This window comes from Pipistrellus hanaki (genome assembly GCF_964339955.1).
Source record: "Pipistrellus hanaki genome assembly, chromosome: 15".
NCBI lineage: Eukaryota > Metazoa > Chordata > Mammalia > Chiroptera > Vespertilionidae > Pipistrellus > Pipistrellus hanaki.
The window spans coordinates 51,483,881-51,504,630 of NC_140517.1; the positions used below are offsets into that span (position 1 = coordinate 51,483,881).

General features: G+C 46.3%; 2 protein-coding genes across 4 annotated transcripts in view; one reads left to right on the forward strand and one right to left on the reverse strand.

Annotated features, from left to right (window-relative positions):
• The window catches only part of LOC311633543 (uncharacterized protein), a 90,844-nt gene that overhangs the window by 40,547 nt on the left and 29,547 nt on the right, over positions 1-20,750 (reverse strand). The window lies entirely within an intron of this gene.
• On the forward strand, positions 193-20,678 carry LOC311633577 (uncharacterized protein). Of its 2 annotated transcripts, none has more exons than XM_084906401.1 (3): positions 193-348; positions 13,538-13,664; positions 16,908-20,678. In XM_084906401.1, exons 1-3 carry the CDS (start codon positions 316-318, stop codon positions 18,461-18,463), a joined length of 1,716 nt encoding a protein of 571 aa, XP_084762527.1. In that variant the 5' UTR covers positions 193-315; the 3' UTR covers positions 18,464-20,678. The 2 variants fall into 2 exon arrangements, with proteins under 2 accessions (XP_084762527.1, XP_084762526.1); XM_084906400.1 differs by lacking the exon at positions 193-348 and adding an exon at positions 9,573-9,801 and having other exon boundaries at positions 16,908-20,677.

Below are 20,750 nucleotides of genomic sequence, written 5' to 3' on the forward strand. Positions count from 1 at the left end.
CAGTCCAGCCTGGAGAACGTCCACGCAAGCCCCAGAACGCTTGTAACTACATTACCCAGAATCCCGAGCGCCAGGTTGAGCCAATGACAAACCAGAAGGGGATGCTCTCCGTGTGACGTCTCCAGGGGGGCGTGGCTAGTGCGTTTTTTATCAGGTCCCGCGGGGTCCGCTGGCTCCAGGGTGACAGGGATTGGAAAAGGCAAGAGGCGGTCGTGGTCCGCGCCGCTCGGACGCGGGTGTGAGGCTCGGGGTCCCCCCGGGGCCCCCCTCTTCGCCCGCCGCCCGCCCCCCGGCCCGCCCCGCCCGCGGAGCCCGATGGCAGCGGCCGCGCCCGGGCGCCGGGCTGAGGTGAGCTTGTCCCCGGGGCCTCCCCGCCTCCCTGACCCGACCCCGCAGCCCCTCCTGCAGCCCAGGCCTCGGGTCCGAGAGGAAGGCCAAGGGCAGAGAGGAGGGCTGGGTCTCCTGAGGCGCCAGCAGGTCCGAGCCCGATGGAAAGTGGGGGGTGGAGGAGGAGGGAGAAAGGGGGTTCGCGCCCAAAATCCCAGCGCCCTTCTGGCGCCTGAGGGTGAAGTGAAGACATCCGGGGCCTGGTGTCTCCTGGGAGGGAGGTCCCCCTGGAGGAGCCGTGGGCGGGTGTGTGAGGGGATGGGCCGGGAGGGTCTCAGAAAGGCAAAGTGTGGTCGAAACCTGTATGGCTCAGTGGGTAGAACATCTGCCTGCAGACTGAAGGGTCCCCAGTTGGATTCTGGTCACGGGCACCTGCCTGTTTTGCTTGCTCGATCCCCAGTGCGGTGCGTGCAGGAGGCAGCCAATCGATGAATCTCTCTCCTCCCATCCTCTCTGAAATAAAAATATCTTTTAAAAATAATAATAGAGTCTTAACCAGTTTGCCTCAATGGATAGAGCATCAGCCTGCGGACTGAAGGGTCCCGAGTTGGATTCCGGTCAAGGGCATGTACCTAGGTTGCGGGCACATCCCCAGTGGGGGGCGTACAGGAGGCAGCTGATCAATGTTTCTAACTCTCTATCCCTCTCCCTACCTCACTGTAAAAAAAAAAAAAAAAAAAATCAAAAAAAATTTTTTTTAAAAAAAAGAACAACAAAGTGTGTGGAGAGCGGCTACCACGTTCGGACAGGTTCAAGCCTCGGACTAATGAGAGGGCACGGTCCTCTCGTGGCAAAGCCACGTGCAGGTCCCGGCTCGGAGGGCAAAGCTACTCCCAGCACAACTATAGCCAAAGGCTGTGGTTGTCAGCTTGACCTTAGGGCCTGAACCTGGGGTCCCAGGTGGCTGAGTGAGGGGGGCTGCGGGAGGTGCAGCAAGTGCTGCCACAGCAAAGCTGGATGGAGTTCTGGTGCATGGAATTGAGTAGATTGGAAACAGGCGAGAACATTATAAACATCTTGACCACGCCCTTCCTTTGCCTGGTGGAATCTGGCTATAAAATAGACTCAGCTTGCAGACTGTGGCACTGTCTCTCCATTAGAGGGCAGTGTCCCACCTAGCCCCAGCTTTATTCTCTTGTCTGTCTTATTGAATCTTTCACACACCCCTGCCCCCACCTCCACAGGTTCACCCCGGCCGTACTGAGCATAATACAAAAGTGTATGGTTTCCTCTGTCCCCATCTCGCCAGGACCGTGTAACCTTTGACGACGTGGCCGTGTACTTCTCCCGGAAGGAGTGGAGGCTCCTCGATGAGGCTCAGAGAGGCCTGTACCACCATGTGATGCTGGAGAACTTGGCCCTTGCCTCCTCTCTGGGTAAGACTCTCACCCTCTCCCCGGGAACTTGGACTAGGCTCTGCCCAGCCTCCCCCTCCTTTCCTCAGAGGCTGCTCTGTGGACCCCACGTGCTCTCCTGTGGGCCCCAGGCCCTGCCCTTTTCTCTCTGCTGCAGCCCCACTGCCTGCTGCACTGAACTCCTCTCGTAGGGAGGGGATGCTGTGAGCCTTATGCTGTCCACCATGCTTTCCCACTCCCTGGCCTGGGCCTTGTATCACCATCCAAGGTCTTTTGTTGTTTTAATATTAAAAAAAAAAATTATATGGAGAGGGATAGAGAGTTAGAATCATCAACAAGAGAGAAACATCAATCAGCTGCCTCCTCCACACCCCCTTCTGGGGATGTGCCGGCAACCAAGGAATCAAACCTGGGACCCTTCAGTCCACAGGCTGACGCTCTATCCACTGAGCCAAACTGGTTAGGGCCAGTTCTTTTTTTGTTGTTTATTTGTTTTTGTTCCAGTGTTGCTGATGTGTAAAATGGTATATATTTAAATTGTACAATGTGGCCGAAACCGCTTTGGCCAAGTGGTAGAGCGTCAGTCTGCGGACTGAGAGGTCCCGGGTTCGAGTCCGGTCAAGGGCATGTAGGTCGGCTGCAGACACATCCCCTGTAGGGGATGTGCAGGAGGCGGCTGGTCGATGTTTCTCTCTCATCGATGTTTCTGGCTCTCTATCTCTCTCACTTCCTCTCTGTAAAAAATCAATAAAATATATATAAAAATAATAATAATAATAATAATAATAATAATAAATTGTACAATGTGGTGATGTGATATATCCTACCTAATAAAAGAGAAACATTAAAAAAAAAAGAGAGAGAGAGCAAGAAACATGCAAATTGACCGCACCTTTGCTATGCCAACAAGCTTCACCCACCAGCCAATAAAGACGAGTATGCTAATTAACCCAACCAAGATGGCTACAGCCACAGAGAGCAGGAAGGAGGCTTGGGTTTCCCCAACAATGGAAGAAACCAAGCTTTCCACCTCCCCTAGCTGGCCTAAGCCTCCAATCAAGGCTACAAAGTTTCAATCATCGAAGGTAAACAAATCCAAACAGAAATGGCTGCTGGCCCTGGAGTGAGCAGGAGGCTTGGCTCAGCTCTGGGCTACAAAGTTTCAATTGTAGAAGGTAAATAATTCCCAGATACCAGGGCCTTAGCTTGGATCTCCGGGGAGCATGGCTGGCCTGCAAACCACCACAGGCCCCTCCCTCAGGCCGCCCCCTGCCACAAGGGAACGCCTACCCTCATCTGGAACACCCTTCAGGACAAACCAGCTGGCCCCCACCTGTGTACCAGGCCTCTATCCTATCTAATAAAAAAGTAATATGCAGATTGACCATCACTCCAACACACAAGGTGGCTGCCCCCATGTGGTCAAAGATCCTGCCCCTATGTGGACACAAGATTGCCACCATAAGATGGCCAGCAGGGGAGGGCAGTTGGGAGGGACCAGGCCTGCAAGGAGGAGCAGTTGGAGGCGATCAATCCTGCAGGGGAGGGCAGTTAGGGGTGACCAGGCCAGCACAGGAGGGAAGTTGGGGCAGACGGGGCTGGCAGGGGAGCAGTTAGACATCAATCAGACTGGCAAGGGAGTGGTTAGGGGGTGATCAGGCTGGCGGGAAAAAGCGGTTCAGGGCAATCAGGAAGGCAGGCAGGCAAGCAGTTGGGAGCCAGCATTCCTGGATTGTGAGAGGGATGTTCGACTACCTGTTTTGGCCCAATCCTACTGGGTAGTTGGATATCCCTCAAGGGGTCCCAGATTGGAGAGGGTGCAGGCTGGGCTGAGGGACAAACCACCCCCCTCTGATCCCATGCACAAATTTCATGCACCAGGCCTGTGTGTGTGTGTGTGTGTGTGTGTGTGTCTGTACTGAAATAATTGCCATAGTGAAATTGATGAACACTTGTACCAATTGAATCACTTTTGTTTGTTTGGTAATAGCACTTAAGTACCCTCACCCAGTAACATCTTAATGTAAAATACAGATTATTAACTATAGTCACCATGTTTTACATTAGATCCTCAGAACTTATAACTGAAGTTTTGTGCCTTTTCATCAATAACTCCTCATTTCTCCCTTCTCATGGCCCTGACATTCAACTCTGTGAGCTCAACCTTTTTTCAGATCCTACATCTAAGTGATATCATACAGCGTGTGCGTGTGCGTGGCATGCACAGGCGTGCGCACACACACACACACATGCACACATATGTTTGTAATCCTTACCAGTGAATATTTCTGTTGATTTATTGATAGTGGAAGACAGGGATAGGGGGGAGGGGAGAGATAGAGAGATCAATGTGAAATAGTCACATCCATTGGTTACCTCTCACACTCATGCCCTGTCCCACACCAGGAATCAAACCTGTAACTCAGGTACCTGCCTTTGACCAGGAATCAAACCCAAGACCTTTTGGTGCACAGGCCCATGCTGTAACCACTGAGCAACCCTGGCCAGAGACACCAGAATTTATCTTTCCATGACTGGCTTATGTTATATAGCATAATGCCCTCCAGGTTCACTCAAGTTATTGCATATAGCAGGGTATTTTTTTTCTCCTTTTTTTATTTTTATTTTTCATTTTCACTTCTTTCAGTTGGGGACCAGATATCCTTTTATTTTTTTTTTATTTTTTAAATATATTTTATTGATTTTTTACAGAGAGGAAGGGATAGAGAGCTAGAAACATCGATGAGACAGAAACATCGAACACCTGCCTCCCACACACCACCTACCAGGGATGTGCTCACAACCAATGTACATGCCCTTGACCGGAATCGAACCTGGGACCCTTCAATCCACAAGCCGATGCTCTATGCACTGAGCCAAACCAGTTAGGCCTGAATTTCAATTCTTTATTGTTTAAAGTATTACTTCTATCTCCCCTCCTCCCCCAACTTGACCTCTCCCTAGCCAATCCCACACCCCTGCATTGCCCTATTCTCATAGTCAACATGTACTTCATTAGCATTTATTTACATCCAGGTCCCTGCTGTGGAGCAGAGGATGCCCAGGCTCCCTGTGAACAGACTGTTTCTGCAGGAGTGTCACCGTCCAGCCCCTCCACGGCAGCTCTGTCTTCCCTGAAGACCCACCCCTGTGAGAGCTGTGGTCCAGTCTTGAGAGACATACTCCAGTTGGCTGAGCACCAGAGAACCCCACACAGCCAGAACGTGGTCAGGTGTGGGCTGCGTCTGAGACAATTTTATTTGGGCGCAAACTTTCAAAATCACCAGAAGCAGCACCTGGCAAAAAAGGCCTTCAGAAGTGGTGGAGACAGGGCCCTGCTGGTGGAGAGGTATAAACTTCATGTTTCAGAGAAGCCCTTTCCCTGCGATAATGTTGGGAAGGGCTTCCTGGCCACCTCAGAACATCTCCAGCAGCAGACGACTCACACCAGAGAGGAGCCCAACAAAACCGGAAAATGTCACTTTACCCAGGGAGACTGTAAGAAAGCCATCAGCTCCAGAAAGACCCATGCTCCGGTCTCGGAGATCCACAGCAGAAGACAGTATGCTGTGCGCAGTGAATGTGAGAAAACATTCAGAGATCAATCCTCATTCGCCGTTCACCAGAGAGCACATACAGGTAAAAGCCTTCACGTGTGTGGCCAATGTGGCCAGTCTTTTAGGCGAGCCTCAACCCTCAGTCAGCATCGGAGATTTCATTGCGGGCCAGGGCAGTCCAAGTGCGGCAACTGTGGGAAGTCCTTTCACACAAAATCTGTCCTCATTTATCCCTCGAGAAGTCACACCGGGAAAAAATGTGAGTTGTGCCGTGAATGTGCGCCATCTTTTAGCCAGAGCTCCATCCTCGTTCGACAACGGACAGTTCACTCTGGAGAAAGGCGTTTTGAGTGCACGCAATGTGGGAAGTCCTTTAGAAGAAAATGTTACCTCATTCTGCATTGGAGAGTTCACACTGGAGAAAAGTCTCATGAGTGCCGTGAGTGTGGGAAATCTTTCGCCAGGAGAACTGTCCTTATTCTACACCGGAGAGTGCACACAGGAGAAAGGCCTTTCCAGTGCAGTAAATGTAGGAGGTCCTTTACCAGTAGCTCCATACTCATTCTACACCAGAGAGTCCACACGGGAAAAAGGCCTTACGAGTGCAGTGAATGTTGGAAATCCTTCAGCCAACCATCTTACCTCACTCAGCATCAGATAGTTCATAGCGGGAGACAGTCTTATGAGTGCAGTGAATGTGGGAATGCTTTTACATCTGTTTTCATCCTCCATCAGCATCAGAGAGTACACAGAAAAGAAAGACCTCATCAGTGCAGTGAATGTGGGAAATCGTTTATGCTAAAACTACACCTTCATATACACCAAATAGTTCACACTGGAGTAAGGCCTTATCAGTGCACTGAATGTGGGAAATCTTTTTCATCTGGTTCCAAGCTTACTAATCACAGGAGAGTGCACAGTGGAGAAAGACCGTATAAGTGCAGTGACTGTGGGAAATCTTTTATCCAAAGGCATCACCTCATTACACACGAGAGAGTTCACACAGGAGCAAGGCCACATCAGTGCAGTGAATGTGGGGAGTTTTTTGCTTCCGGTTTCAACCTCAGAAATCATCAGAGAATTCATACGGGAGACAGGCCTTACGAGTGCAGCGAATGTGGCAAATCCTTCACCCAAAAATGTTACTTTCTGACCCATCTGAGAATTCACACGGGAGAAAGGCCCTATGAGTGCTGTGCATGTGGGTTATCTTTTACCACTAATTACTCCCTCCGTAAACATCAGCGAGTACATACAAACAGAAGGCCATATGAGTGTTCTGAATGTAGGAAATCCTTTAGGACACATTCTTACCTCATCGAACATTGGAGGGTTCACACTGGAGAAAAGCCTTTTCAGTGTAGAGAATGTGAGAAATCTTTTTCAACCGGAACAGGCCTACGTTATCATCAGAGTGTCCACACCGGATTAAAGCCTTATGAGTGCAGTGAATGCGGGAAATCTTTTCCCTGTAGCTCTGCCCTCATTCGACATCAAAGAACGCACACAGGAGAAAGGCCTTATGTGTGCATTGAATGTGGGAAATCCTTTATCCGGAGACATCACCTTGTCGAACACCAGCGTATTCACACAAAGGCCTCAGGATTGTAGAGAATATGAGAGACCTACCCCTGCCTCCCCACCCCTGGGGAAATCTTTTAAGGACACTTTCTACTCCAATTAACAGAGTATAGTTCACACGAGAGAAAGGTGTTTGATTACAAAAAATATGCTAAATTCTTTAGCCATAAATCTTCCCTTAGTGCCCTGACCCGCGGGGCACAGCAACGTGGGGAGAGGGAGGACCTGTGGAGGATGAAAAGAAGGGACAGGGGAAACGGAGAAATGGAGGCAAGACAAAGTTCTGATCAAGCCTCAAACTTTATTTTTGGAATGGCAGTATATATACAGCAGGAACAAAGCGGGGCAGGGTTGCCTATGCGGCGGGGTCTTTGACAGTGTATAATTGGTTTAGGCACTGAGTGACAAGGTGGTAAGGTACCTGGCAACACAGGATTGGCTAACTGCCAGGGCAGTGTAACATTCCAACGCCTGGGCTAGCTATGGGGGAGGATCAGGAAGGGGATGTTGCAGAGATCCTCCGTCCGCAGGCCGACGCTCCATCCACTGAGCTAAACCGGCTTCGGCTGGCGATTCTTCTTGGGAATTGACTCCGCAGGGATGTTGAAAGGTGATGCGAGGAATCTGACACTGTGCCGGATGAATAGCACTGTCCCATTCTGTGAGATTTGATGGTTGTGGAACCAGCTGCCTGATGGCTCTTTTAACGTCTTCCCACAAATGCTCAATTGGATTGAGATCTGGTGGTTGTGGAGGCCACCTAAGCAAGGTAAAGTCTCCCTGGTTTTCTCTTTTTTTTAAAAAATTTAATCTTTTTTTTTTTAATATAGTTTATTGATTTTTTACAGAGAGGAAGAGGGATAGAGAGTCAGAAACATCGATGAGAGAGAAACATTAACCAGCTGCCTCCTGCACACCCCCTACTGGGGATGTAACCACAACCAATGTACATGCCCTTGACCGGAATCGAATCCGGGACCCTTCAGTCTATACACTGAACCAAGCCGGTTTCGGCTAAAAAAAAAAAAAAATTAATCTTTACTATTCAGATTATAACCAAAATCCTAACTTCTGGACACATGAGAGTACACATTAGAGTAAGTTCGTAGATGTGTAGGAAATGTAGTTTCTTTGTTCAGTGTTTAACCACACAGGCTTCAGTTATCTGACTTTCATAAATCCCATCCTCCACAGTAGGGAGATTTCCCATAATGATAGTTATGTGGAAAGCATGTGTACTTCTGTTTATACTTGCTAACCTGCCCAGGGCTTACTGCAGATTTGTGTCCCTGCAAATTTCTGTGACAGAATCTATTTCACCTGAACCAACACTGAGCAGGTCCCCACAGTTTTCATTAGTCACCATCCTATTGTCCTCAGGTAAGCTGACTTTATTATGAGTTAAAGGAAATTAGGAGTAACGTAAGCCCTTAGGAGATCTGCATTTCATTTGCTCTGTTTGGGACCTTATGCATTGTTGACCCAGAGAACATCATCTGAGTTTAGTTCCCGGGGGGAAAAAATATATATATTTTTAAGAACATGATTTTCTAGATACCTCTAGTGACTATTTTATCACTGTCAATGCCACTATCAGAAGATTGGTTGGGTCCATGTCCTTTGGGTTTTTAACATAATAAAAGCCGTTTTGTTTTAAATCCTCTCTGATTTTGGGTGTTTTCTTTGTGGTGTAGTTTGTAAGCATATTTGGGCTCTAAAGCATGAAGATTATAATTGTTCCTCTTTTTCCCTTCATAGTTCCCCTTCACCCAGTTCCCACCCCACCCTCTGCCCTTACCTCCCCCACACTGTCCATAGGTGTATGATTTTTGTTCAGTCTTTTCCTGAACCCCCACACCCTTTGCCCCCTGAGAATTGCCAGTCCACTCCCTTTCTACGCCCCTGATTCTATTATATTCAGTTTATTCTGTTCATCAGATTTTTTATTCACTTGATTTTTATATTCACTTGTTGATAGATATATATTTGTTGTCATAGGGCTTTCAGCACGAATGATGCCATTTGGGGCCTGTGGTTTTCTGTTTAAAAATAGCCTCTTGTGCCCAGCTGGTGGAGCACAGTGATTGATCAGGGTTCAAACCCAGGTCAGGGCACATACCAGGTTTCTGGGCTCTATCCCCATTAGTGGGTGTGCAGGAACCAACTGATCAATGATTCTCTCTCATCATTGATGTTTCTATCTCCCCTCTCTCTTCCTCTGGCAGAAATGAATAAACACACACACACACACACACACACACACACACATATTTAAGCAATAGCCTGTTGTGCCCTGACCCATGCATCAAGAGATCCCCAGTTCCGCCCTAACCGATTTTGCTCAGTGGATAGAGCATCGGCCTCCAGACTCAAGGGTCCCAGGTTCTATTCCGGTCAAGGGCATTTACCTTGGTTGCGGGCACATCCCCAGTAGTGGGTGTGCAGGAGGCAGCTGAGCCCAGAACCAATCTTCAGGTCTTTGGGGTCAGAATGGAGCGTTTGCTGCAATTAAGTAGCAGCCAACCTTACCCTCCAAGGAGCAGCATCACTTTACAGGGTCCCTCCAGGAGCTAAAGACCTGTTTGCTCACAATGGCCAACCTGTGGCCTCTGGAGCACTTTGAACTACATTACCCAGAAGACCGTGCGCTGCGTCCAGCCCGGGAAAGATCAGCTTGGGAAGCATTTCCGGGATATTTCCACCGGGACTTCCGGCATCCTCGGGGCGCAGTCTCTTCCGTCTTTGAGGTGACAGAACCGTGGAGGCGCCGAGAAGGCGCGGTCCCCACCGCACAGACGGAGGCCTGAGGCTCCGCGACCCCGCGAGGGACCCGCTTCAGGGCGGGAGTGTACCCGCCGCCGCCCGTCCCGCTCCGCCCGCAGAGCCCGATGGCGGAGGCCACGACGAGGCGCCCAGCTGAGGTGAGCGCGTTTCGGGGCCTCCCCGCCTCCCTCACCCAACCCGGCCGCCAGGGGGCGGGCATGAGGCGCCCTTCCCCTCCTGCAGCCCAGGCCCCGCGTCTGGACCGCGAGGGGCTGCGGGGTGACACCCGGTGTGAGGGGGTGGGAGGCAGTGAGGGGCTGAGGGGCCTCCGGGGGACAGTGAGGGGAAACATCCCCTGAGCAGGTGGTCACGTGGGGCTACACCTGGGAGCCCGGATGGAGGCTTACACATGTGGTAGCCCTTTTTAAAAAAAATATATATTTTACTGATTTTGTACAGAGAGGAAGAGAGAGGGATAGAGAGCCAGAAACATCGATGAGAGAGAAACATGGATCAGCCGCCTCCTGCACACCTCCTACTGGGGACGTGCCCACAACCAGGGCACATGCCCCTGACCGGAATTGAACCTGGGACCCCCCTCAGTCCGCTGACCGACGCTCTATCCACTGAGCCAAACCGGTTTCGGCTGTTTAATTTTTAAAAATATATTTTATTGGGGATGAGGACAATTATGTGATACCATAACCAATAAAGAAATTTAAAAATAAATAAATAATATTTTATTGATTTTTTTTACAGAGAGGAAGGGAGAGGGATAGAGAGTTAGAAACATCGATGATGAAAAATGAATCTGAGATCCTTCAGTCTGACGACCAATGCTCTACCTACTGAGCCAAACCGGCTAAGGCTATTGTAGGTGTCAGTAGGTCTTGGGATCAGTGTGGATGGCTTTGTGGGAATGGCTGCTATGGGATTGATCCATGTCTGCATCGTTCGGTTTATAAGGACATAAGCTGAGCTCAGTCTGTTCCATGAAGCCTCCTTATATACTCTCCTGAAGTCACTAAAATCCGTTAGCCTGTCAAGGAGAAATTAGTGCATGGAACCCTGCTTTTAAAGGCCACATAAGAAGGGGAGAATCCAAGATGGCTGCTCGGGTAGGCAACTAGCCGCAGCCGCACACAACAATTTTAATAAAATACAACTAAAATATAAAATGGACATTACCCAGAACTACAGGAAAGTCGACTGACTGGAAATCCTACAACAAGAAGCAAGGAGAAAACCAGAAGGAAGCGCGGAGGAGCTGTAAAAGCCTAAGGTACGGAGACACGCGGCGCACGCGAAGAGGTCGGAGCCGGAGAGGAGGGAGGCCGAGTGCCTGGCGGGCGTTCCCTAGCGGAAAGGAGATAAAACTCCGACTGTGCTGGGCCTCCGACTGCTCTGAACCCCAGTTCCCCAGACCCCGGGGAACCAGGCTCAGCCATAGGGAACCGGGCTGTAAGTCGGAACCCTGGGGTAGCGGAGAAAGGAGGTCCCGGAGGCGCGCACACTGCCCCCAGAGAAGGGACGGTCGGCTGTGCCGCGGGATTGCCCTGACGGGAAGGAGACTGGGGCTCCAGACTGCTCTGAACGCCACCTCCAACTCCACTTCCAACTGAACTGAACCCCAATACCGGGCTCATTGTGGGAGAGCATAGACTGTTTGGCAGCAGGCGAAAATCGAGGGCACCTTTCTCTCAGAGGCGCCGGCAGCGAGCACTGAAGGACCCGCATAGGGCGGGGCTGACGGAAGCCAAAGCTGCAGGCTCCACCCTGAAACCCCGTCCCATCTGTAACTGTGAAATGCGACAACAAAATAGATCACAAACGAAAGAAATGGAGGACAAAAAGCGTCTGGATATAGAGTTCAAATCTACGCTTATAAGGTTTTTCAAGAATTTCCTAGAAAAGATGGATAAGGCCTATGAGGATATGAAAAGAGATCAACAAGAAATGATCAGGGATCAACAAGAAATAAAGAATACATTGTCTGAAATAAAAAATATTCTACAGAGTCCTAAAAACAGAAGGGAAGATCGCAAGAATCAAGTCAAAGATTTGGAACATAAAGAGCCAGAAGACACTCCTCCACAGAAGCTAGAAGGCAAGAGAATCCAGAAAATTGAAGATAATGTAAGAAACCTCTGGGACAACTTCAAGCGAACCAACATCAGAATCATGGGGGTCCCAGAAGATGAGAGAGAGCAAGATATCGAAAACATACTGAAAGAAATAGTGACAGAAAACTTCCCCCACCTGGTGAAAGAATTTGACTTACAAGTCCAGGAAGCGCACAGAACTCCAAACAAAAGGAATCCAAAGAGGACCACACCGAGACACATCATTATTAAAATTCCAAGAGCAAAAGATAAAGAGAGAATATTAAAAGAAGCAAGAGCAAAGAAGGTAGTAACTTATAAAGGAGCACCTATACGATTGTCAGCTGACTTCTCAACAGAAACCATGCAGGCCAGAAGGGAATGGCAAGAAATATTCAAGGTGATGAATAGCAAGAACCTACAGCCAAAAATAAGCTACCCAGCAAAGCTATCACTCAGAATCGAAGGCCAGATAAAGAGCTTCACTAATAAAAAAAAGCTAAAGGAGTTCATCACCACCAAACTAGAATTATATGAATTGCTGAAGGGGGTTCTTTCAGAAGAGAAAGTAAACAAAGATAAAAATTATGAACAACAAATACGTAATTATCAACAAGTGAATCTAAAAACCAAGGAAATTAAAAAAATCTGATGAACAATATTAACTGTTGAATATAATAGAATCAGAGGTATGGAAGGGGAGTGAACTGACGATTCTTGGGGGAAAAGGGGAGAGGGGGGAGTGGGAAGAGACTGAACATAAACTGTGCACCTATGGATGAGTACAATGGGGAGAGGGGAAAGGGCAGAGGGTGGGGTGGGAACCTGGTGGAGGAGAGCAATGGTGGTGGTGGGGGAAGGAACATTTGTAATAATATGAAAAATAAAAACTTATTAAATAAAAAAAAAAAAAAAAAAATAACAAAAAAAAAAAAAAAAAAAAAAAAAAAAAAAAATAAAGGCCACATAAGGCTCATGGAATTAAACCCATCTAGAAAATTGCTTAGCTCTCCTCTTCGTTTTGGCTTCAATACCATTTTTTCCTTGAAACATATACATTTAAAAACAAGAAAAAAAAAATCGATGAGAGTCGAAACTGGCTTGGCTCAGTGGATAGAGCATCGGCCTGCGGACTGAAAGGTCCCGGGTTCGATTCTGGTTAAGGGCATGTGCCTTGGTTGCGGGCACATCCCTAGTTGGGGGGGGGGGTGTAGGAGGCAGCTGATCGATGATTCTCATTGATGTTTCTAACTTTCTATCCCTCTCCCTTTCTGTAAAAAAAAAAAAATCAATAAAATATATTTTTTTAAAAATATATGAGAGAGAAACATCGATCAGCTGCTCCTGCACACCCCCCACTGGGGATGTGCCTGGAACCAAGGTACATGCCCTTGGCCGGAATCGAACTTGGGACCCTTTTGTCTCCAGATGGATGCTCTATCTACTGAGCCACACTGGTCAGGGCCATAGCCCATGTGTTGCCGTGTTCCACAGGAGTGATCTGGGACATCTCTGTGGTTTTGTGAGGCATCAATGATGGAGCTGTTCTGGCATGGCTCAGAGCTCAGATGGCATTTACCTGCTTCCCCTCCCCTTTCCCTTCCCCCTCCTGTTGCTGGGAGGGTGATCAGTGTGATTAATGGGACTGTGATGACAGAGCAGACAGCACTGGCACTAAGCCTGGGTGTCTTCTCAGACCTGGGGGCCCTGGAGGTGGTGGGCTGTGGGGAAGAGCGGGATTGTGGGTGTCTCCGACAGACTGTTCCTGACTCGGTTGTATTCATTCGGACAGGATGGTGTGTCCTTTGAGGATGTGGCCGTGTACTTCTCCAGGGCAGAATGGGGCCTCCTGGACGAGGCTCAGAGACGCCTCTACCTCGATGTGATGCTGGAGAACTTTGCTCTCGTGTCCTCCCAGGGTAAGACCATCCCTCTCCTAGTGCGTTCTTCTTTGATCTTGCCTGCACCCTTCCCTCAGGATTGTACTTTGTTTCTTCTGTTTGAAGCTCTTAGGGTCCTGAGGAGAGACTTGCCCCGAGGCAGCTGTGGGCAGCAGCAAATACCCTTTGGCTCATTCCTGTTCTGTTTGTTTTATTTTGTGTGATGTGATATATATATATATATATATATATATATATATATATATATATACATATACATATATATATATATATATATATATATATATATATATAAAATATTTTTTTAATTGATTTTTTACAGAGAGGAAGGAAGGGAGATAGAGAGCTAGAAACATCAATGAGAGAGAAACATCGACCAGCTGCTTCCTGCACACCCCTTACTCGGGATATGCCTGCAACCAATGTACATGCCCTTGACTGGAATTGAACTACTATGAACTTCTAAAGTTAATAAACAAGTTCAGAACAGATTCAGGAAACAAAAATAAGCACACAAACATCACTTCCCATTTTTATACATTAACAACAAAATTTTTAAATATATTTTTATTGATTTCAGAGAGGAAGGAAGAGGGAGAGAGAGAGAGAAACATCAATGATGAGTGAGAATCATGGATCCGCTGCCTCCTGCACGTCCCCCACTGGAGATCAAGCCTACAACCGGGCATTTCTTTTATCATTATTGATGTTTCTATCTCTCTACCTGGTGTTTCTCAATGGTTAGAACATCAGCCCAGGGATCCAAAAGTCGTGGCTTCAATTCTTGTTCATGGGCATGTACCTAGGTTGTGGGCTCACTTCCCATCCCCTGTAGGAATCTGCCAGTCAACGTGTTTCACATCTGTGTTTCTTTTTTTTACTCCTCCTCCCTTCCTCCCTTGCACTCTCTCTGAAGCAATGGAAAAAATATCCTCAGGAAAGGATTAACAAACAAAGAAACAAAAAAACAAAAAACATCAGTACTTAGTAATGATATTAATTTTTTTTTTGTCTTTCTTGTTTCAATTTTATATATATGTCAGTTTTAATTTTTCTTAATTTTTTAAAATATACTTTTTATAGATTTCAAAGTGGAAAGGAGATGGGGAGAGAAAGATAAAAACATCAGTGAAGAGAGAGAATCATTGATCAGCTGCCTCCTGCATGCCCCACAGTAGGGATCGATCTGGCAACCCAGATATTTGCCGTGACAAGGAATCAAACCACAGCCTCCCTGTTTGTAGGTTGACTGTCAACTACTAAGCCACACTGGCTGAGCTCCTGTCTCCATTTCCCCCTTGTCTCTGACATCCCAGTGAGCTAACTGCAGGCCCCACTTGGCACACTGCTTTCCCATAACCTTTCCAAGGGGCCAAAGCCCTCTTGTTGCTTCTTCTATCGGAGTTCTTTCTTTGTTTCTATGTCCCTTGCTTTATTTTATTTTATTTTATTTTATTTTTTAAATATATTTTATTGATTTTGTACAGAGAAGAAGGAAGAGAGATAGATAGAAACATCGATGAGAGAGAGTCATCGATCAGCTGCCTCTTGCACACCCCCTACTGGGGATATGCCCGCAACCAAGGTACATGCCCTTGACCGGAATCGAACCCGGGACCCTTCAGTCCCCAAGCCGACGCTCTATCCATTGAGCCAAACCGGTCTTGGCTGTCCCTTGCTTTAATAAATGCACTCTCAAAATCACCTGGACTCCTGTTGACATATCTTGCCCACTCAAATTAAAAACCCCACCAGTATAGTCTGGCCTGAGGCAGATCTGCTGCGCCCTGGTCCCCTTTCAGTAACAACTGGATGTACCTAGAGATCGTTTCATGTGTGGCTTGACAAGACTGCCTCTTCTCCCCCTAGCCGGTTAGGCTCAGTGTGGATAGACCTTGGGCCTGCGGTCTGAAGGTTCCCAGGTTTGATTCTGGGGTTGCAGGCTTGATCTCCAGTAGGGGCAATGCAGGAAGCAGCCGATCAATGATTTTCTTTCTCTCATTATTGATGTTTCTATTTCTCTCTCCCTCTCTCTTCCTCTCCGAAATCAAATATATATATATATATATATATATATATATATATATATATATATATGAATGCCTTTTCTCAATTTTCTATTTATATTCAGGATTAGAGTTGCTCTGAAGTGTAGTTAAACTTCAGTATTTCTGTATTCGTATCAGATGGGATGATCTAGAGCAGAAGTTGTAACTGGTGGTCCTCGAGGTCCGAAAGGTTGGGGACCGCTGATCTAAACAACGTGAAAAAGAAATAGTGAAGTTCTTTACTAGCATATATTTCTTCTGCTTTCAGATCTGATATTATTTGCTTTGTGTACTTAGTTTTTCTGTCCTTGGGTGTATATTTCTTATTGACATCTTGATTTTTGTTATTTTCATGGGGTAAGTTGAGGCCAAGAGGATTTTTATTGGAATTTCTGCCACCATACTTTATAGGGTTCTCTGAGGTGTAAAGTACAGTGTTGCAGGGGCTGCTGTGGATTCTAAGAGCAAAGTTTCCCAAGGTCCATCACAGAACAGGCCACAACGGTCACACTAGTGCATGCTCTGCAAACAACAGGGGCATCTTCAACCTTTTCGTTTTGACCCCTGCCATTTCCATGTAGGTTTGCTCACATAGTCAGCCTATCCTCCTACTCTCTTTACTGCTGTCCAATCTTGGTCCTTTCCTGATCCACATTGGACATACTCATATCTTTGTATTAACCTAGAACATCATCTGGTCTTTTTCAGTTAATTTTTATTGGTTTCTGCCATTCTTTTGTTAAAAATATTTTTTATTGCCGAAACCGGTTTGGCTCAGTTGAGAGAGCGTTGGCCTGTGGATTGAAGAGTTCCAGGTTCGATTCCAGTCAAGAGCATGTACGTTGGTTGTGGGCACATCCCCAGTAGGGGGTGTGCAAGAGGCAGCTGATGATTCTCTCTCATCAATGTTTCTACTCTCTGTCCCGCTCTCATGATGAGATTTCCATTATTTTTTTTTCTTTTTAAAATATATTTTTATTTATTTCAGTGTAACGAAGAGGGAGAGAGAAAAACATCAAGGATGAGAGAGAATCATTGTTTGGCTGCTTCCTACAAGCACCTTATAGGGGTTAAGTATGCAATCCAGGCATATGCCTTGACTTCTGGGAGTTAAATCCTGACCTCGTCCATAGGTGGAACCACTGCGGCCCTGCAAGGTTACCTTTTGCTATAAGACCAACATGTAATTCACCAGGGTTTCCTTTTGTCCTAGGTTGCTGCTGTGGAAGTCGGGATCTGGAGGCGTCCATTGAACAGAACGTTTCTATAAGAGTGTCCCAGGCAAAGAAGACCAAAGTAGCTTCATCTTCCCAGAAGAGCCATCCCTGTGAGGGTTGTGGTGCAGTCTTGAGGGACATTTTCCAGGTGATTGAGCAGCAGGGAACACAATATAGTACGAAATTGCTGAGGTGTGGGGCATGTGCAAAGTCATTTTATTTTAGTTCAAAGTTTCACCAGCACCATGGGCAGCACATGAGAGCAAAGCGTTTGATACGAGGTGTGGACAGGGCCTCACTTGCGAAAAGCTGCACATTCAGCGTGTCCCAGAAGCTTTTTACCGATCAGAAGGTTGGAGACAGCGTCCTTACTGTCTCAGGACAACTTAGGCACCAGGCTTCTCATACCAGGGATAAATCAGGGTCTGGGGTGACATCTCAAAACAAAAAAAGTTACCATTGCAAGAAAGAATGTAAAAAAGCCATTGGCTACAACGACACACTTGGGCCAGATCAAGCTGTCAATACTGGAAAGCAGTGTGTTGTGGGCTCTGAAAAGAAAAAATATTTTAAAGAAATCTCTGAACTTAATCATCATCAGAAAGTTCACTCATTGGAAAAGCCTTATGAGTGCAGTGAGTGTGGAAAATGTTTTAAAGAACATTGGATTCTTATTCAACACTGTCGTGTTCATTCTGGAGAAAAGCCTTATGAGTGCAGTGAATGTGGAAAGTCCTTTAGCCAAAGTGCTGGCCTCAGTAGACACCAGAGAGTTCACACTGGAGAAAAGCCATATAAGTGTGGTGAATGTGGGAAATCCTTCAGCCAAAATTCCAGCCTCATTCACCACCAAAGGGCTCACACTGGAGAAAAGCCTTATGAGTGTGGTGAATGTGGGAAAACCTTCACTCAGTGTTCCAGCCTCATTGAACACCAAAGGGTTCACACAGGAGAAAAACCTTTTGACTGCAGTGAATGTGGAAAAAGTTTTACCAGAATAGCCTGCCTTCGTCGTCATCGGAGACTTCACTCTGCTGAAAGGCCTTATGTGTGCAATGAATGCGGAAAATCTTTTAAGAGGAAATCTCTCTTTTGTTATCATCAGAGATTACACACTGGAGAAAGTTTGTACGAGTGCAGTGAATGTGGGAAATCTTTTATCCATAGCTCTGGACTCCATTATCACCAGAGAGTTCACAATGGAGAAAGACCTTATAAGTGCACTGATTGTGGGAAATCTTTCATCAGGAACTGTGACCTTCACAACCACGAGAAACTTCATACTGGAGAACGGCCTTACGAGTGCAGTGTCTGTGGTAAATCTTTTTTCAGGAACAGTGACCTTTATAAACATCAGAGAGTTCATACTGGAGAAAAACCGTACAAGTGCAATGATTGCGGGAAATCTTTTACCCATAGCTCTGGACTCCATTATCATCAGAGAGTTCACAGTGGAAAAAGACCTTATGAGTGTACTGATTGTGGGAAATCTTTTATCGGGAATTGTCATGCTCGTACTCATCAGAGTTCACACAAAAGAAAGGCTCTTTGAGTGCTATGAATGTGGATAAATTTAACAAAAATTCTAGCCTCGGGACAAATGAGCATACAGGTTAGAGGAAGTTTTTAGATGCGTAGGAACTGTAGTTTCTTTGTCCAGTGTTAACAACACTAAAGGAAACTCAGGCTTCAGTTATCTGACTTTCATAAATCCCATCCTCAAGAGTAGGGAGATTTTCCATAATGTTATGTGGGAAGCATGTGTACTTTTTAAAAATATATATATATTTTTAATTGATTTTTTTTCACAGAGAGGAAGGGAGAGGGATAGAGAGTTAGAAACATCCATGATAGAAAAACATCAATCAGCTGCCTCCTGCACACCCCTACTAGGGTTGTGACAGCAACCAAGGTACATGCCCTTGACCTGAATTGAACCTGTGACCCTTCAGTCCACAGGCTGATGCTCTATCCACTGAGCCAAACCAGTTAGGGCTTGTACTTCTTTTAAACTTGCCTGCCCAGAGCTTATAGTGCAGATTTGTGTCACTGAAAAGTTCTGTGACAGAATCCATCTCCCCTGAACCACCATTAAGCAAGTCTCCACAGTTTTCATCAGTCACCATTTTCTTTTTCTTTTTTATCAGTCACCATCTTAAAGTCCTCAGGGAATCTGACTTTGTTCTCTTATTAGTTGGAGGAAATTAGGAATAACATGAGCCCTTGGAGATCTGCATTTTTTTAATATATATATTTTTATTGATTTTTAAAAATATATATTTTATTGATTTTTTTACAGAGAGAAAGAGAGAGGAATAGAGAGTTAGAAACATCGATCAGTTGCCTCGTGCATACCCCCTACTGGGAATATGCCTGCAACCAAGGTACATGCCCTTGACCAGAATCGAACCTGGGACCTTTCAGTCCGCAGGCTGACACTCTGTCCACTGAGCCAAACCGGTTAGAGCTTATTGATTTTTTACAGAGAGGAAGGGAGAGGGATAGAGAGCTAGAAACATCCTTGAGAGAGAAACATCAATCAGTTGCCTCATGCACACCCCCTACCGGGGATGTGCCTACAGCCAATGTACATGCCCCTGACTGGAATCGAACCTGGGACCCTTCAGTTTGCAGGCCGACTCTAACCACTGAGCCAAACCGGTTTTGGCAGGTGATCTGCATTTCATTTGCTCTATTTGGGGCATGTACATGACCCATTATTGGCCCCAGAGAACTTTCTTTGAGTACAGCTCTACCTTCTAGATAAAAACTTTTATCCGGGACATCTTTTCCCTAGCTACCTCTGGTGAATATTTCCACCGCTGAAGTCACCATCAGAAGGCTGGTTGGTTACATATCCATTTGGTTTTGAAAATAAAAGCCTTTTTGTTTCAGTCGTTTTCATTTTGGATGTTTTCTTTGTGGCATAGATTATAAGCCTATCAGAGCTCTACAATCATAAAAAAGTAAAGTTTTTACCAGGGTTCAACCTTTCTCTGCCTCCGAGGTATAGTACTTTGGAGAAATTAGCTCACCACTTTCCACAAAATTTGCATTGCTACTCACTTCCTTCTAGAAAAAGAGTACTTGTGGGAAGCCTGAATGCTACTATGAGTTTTAGAAGACCCAGACAATCACTTTCAAAACAGCTGGGGTGACAACTTCACCTGCTTCTAGGATCAGCATAAATTTTGTTTTGCACACAGGGTATGCCATTACTTTTGTTTGTCTTCATATTCACCTGAGGATATTTTTTCCATTGATTTTTATTACAACTTTTTAAAAAATATATATTTTGTTGATTTTTTACAGAGAGGAAGGGAGAGGGATAGAGAGTTAGAAACATTAATGAGAGAGAAACATCCATCAGCTGCCTCCTGCATATCTACTGGGGATGTGCCCACAAACAAGATACCTGCCCTTGACCGGAATAGAACCTGGGACCTTTCAGTCCGCAGGCTGATGCTCTATCCATTGAGCCAAACCGCTTGAGGCTTTCATTGATTTTTAGATAACGGAAGTGAAGGGAGGAGAGAGAAAGACAGAGAGACACCCAGGTGAGATAGAGACTCATCCATTCATTGCCTCTCCATGTGCCCCAACATGGTCCTGGAATTGAACCTGCAACCCAAGTATGTACAATTGATAGGGAATCTCACCCAAAAATGTTGAAGCAAGTGCTGACACACTCATCACAGAGCCACACCAGCCAGGGCAATGCCAATGCATTTGAAGGAAATTGCTCTTTTTAAGGTCTTAAATTGGGTCACGTGCCTTTTCATTTAATATTTTCATTTTGTATTCTTTCATTTTTATATTATTTATTCTTTTAATTGACT

Coding starts and splice junctions, on each gene's coding strand:
- LOC311633577 (XM_084906401.1), top strand. CDS start 316: ATGGCAGCGGCCGCGCCCGGGCGCCGGGCTGAG. Junction 349..13,537: donor CGCCCGGGCGCCGGGCTGAG/GTGAGCTTGTCC, acceptor TCATTCGGACAG/GATGGTGTGTCCTTTGAGGA. Junction 13,665..16,907: donor TGCTCTCGTGTCCTCCCAGG/GTAAGACCATCC, acceptor CTTTTGTCCTAG/GTTGCTGCTGTGGAAGTCGG.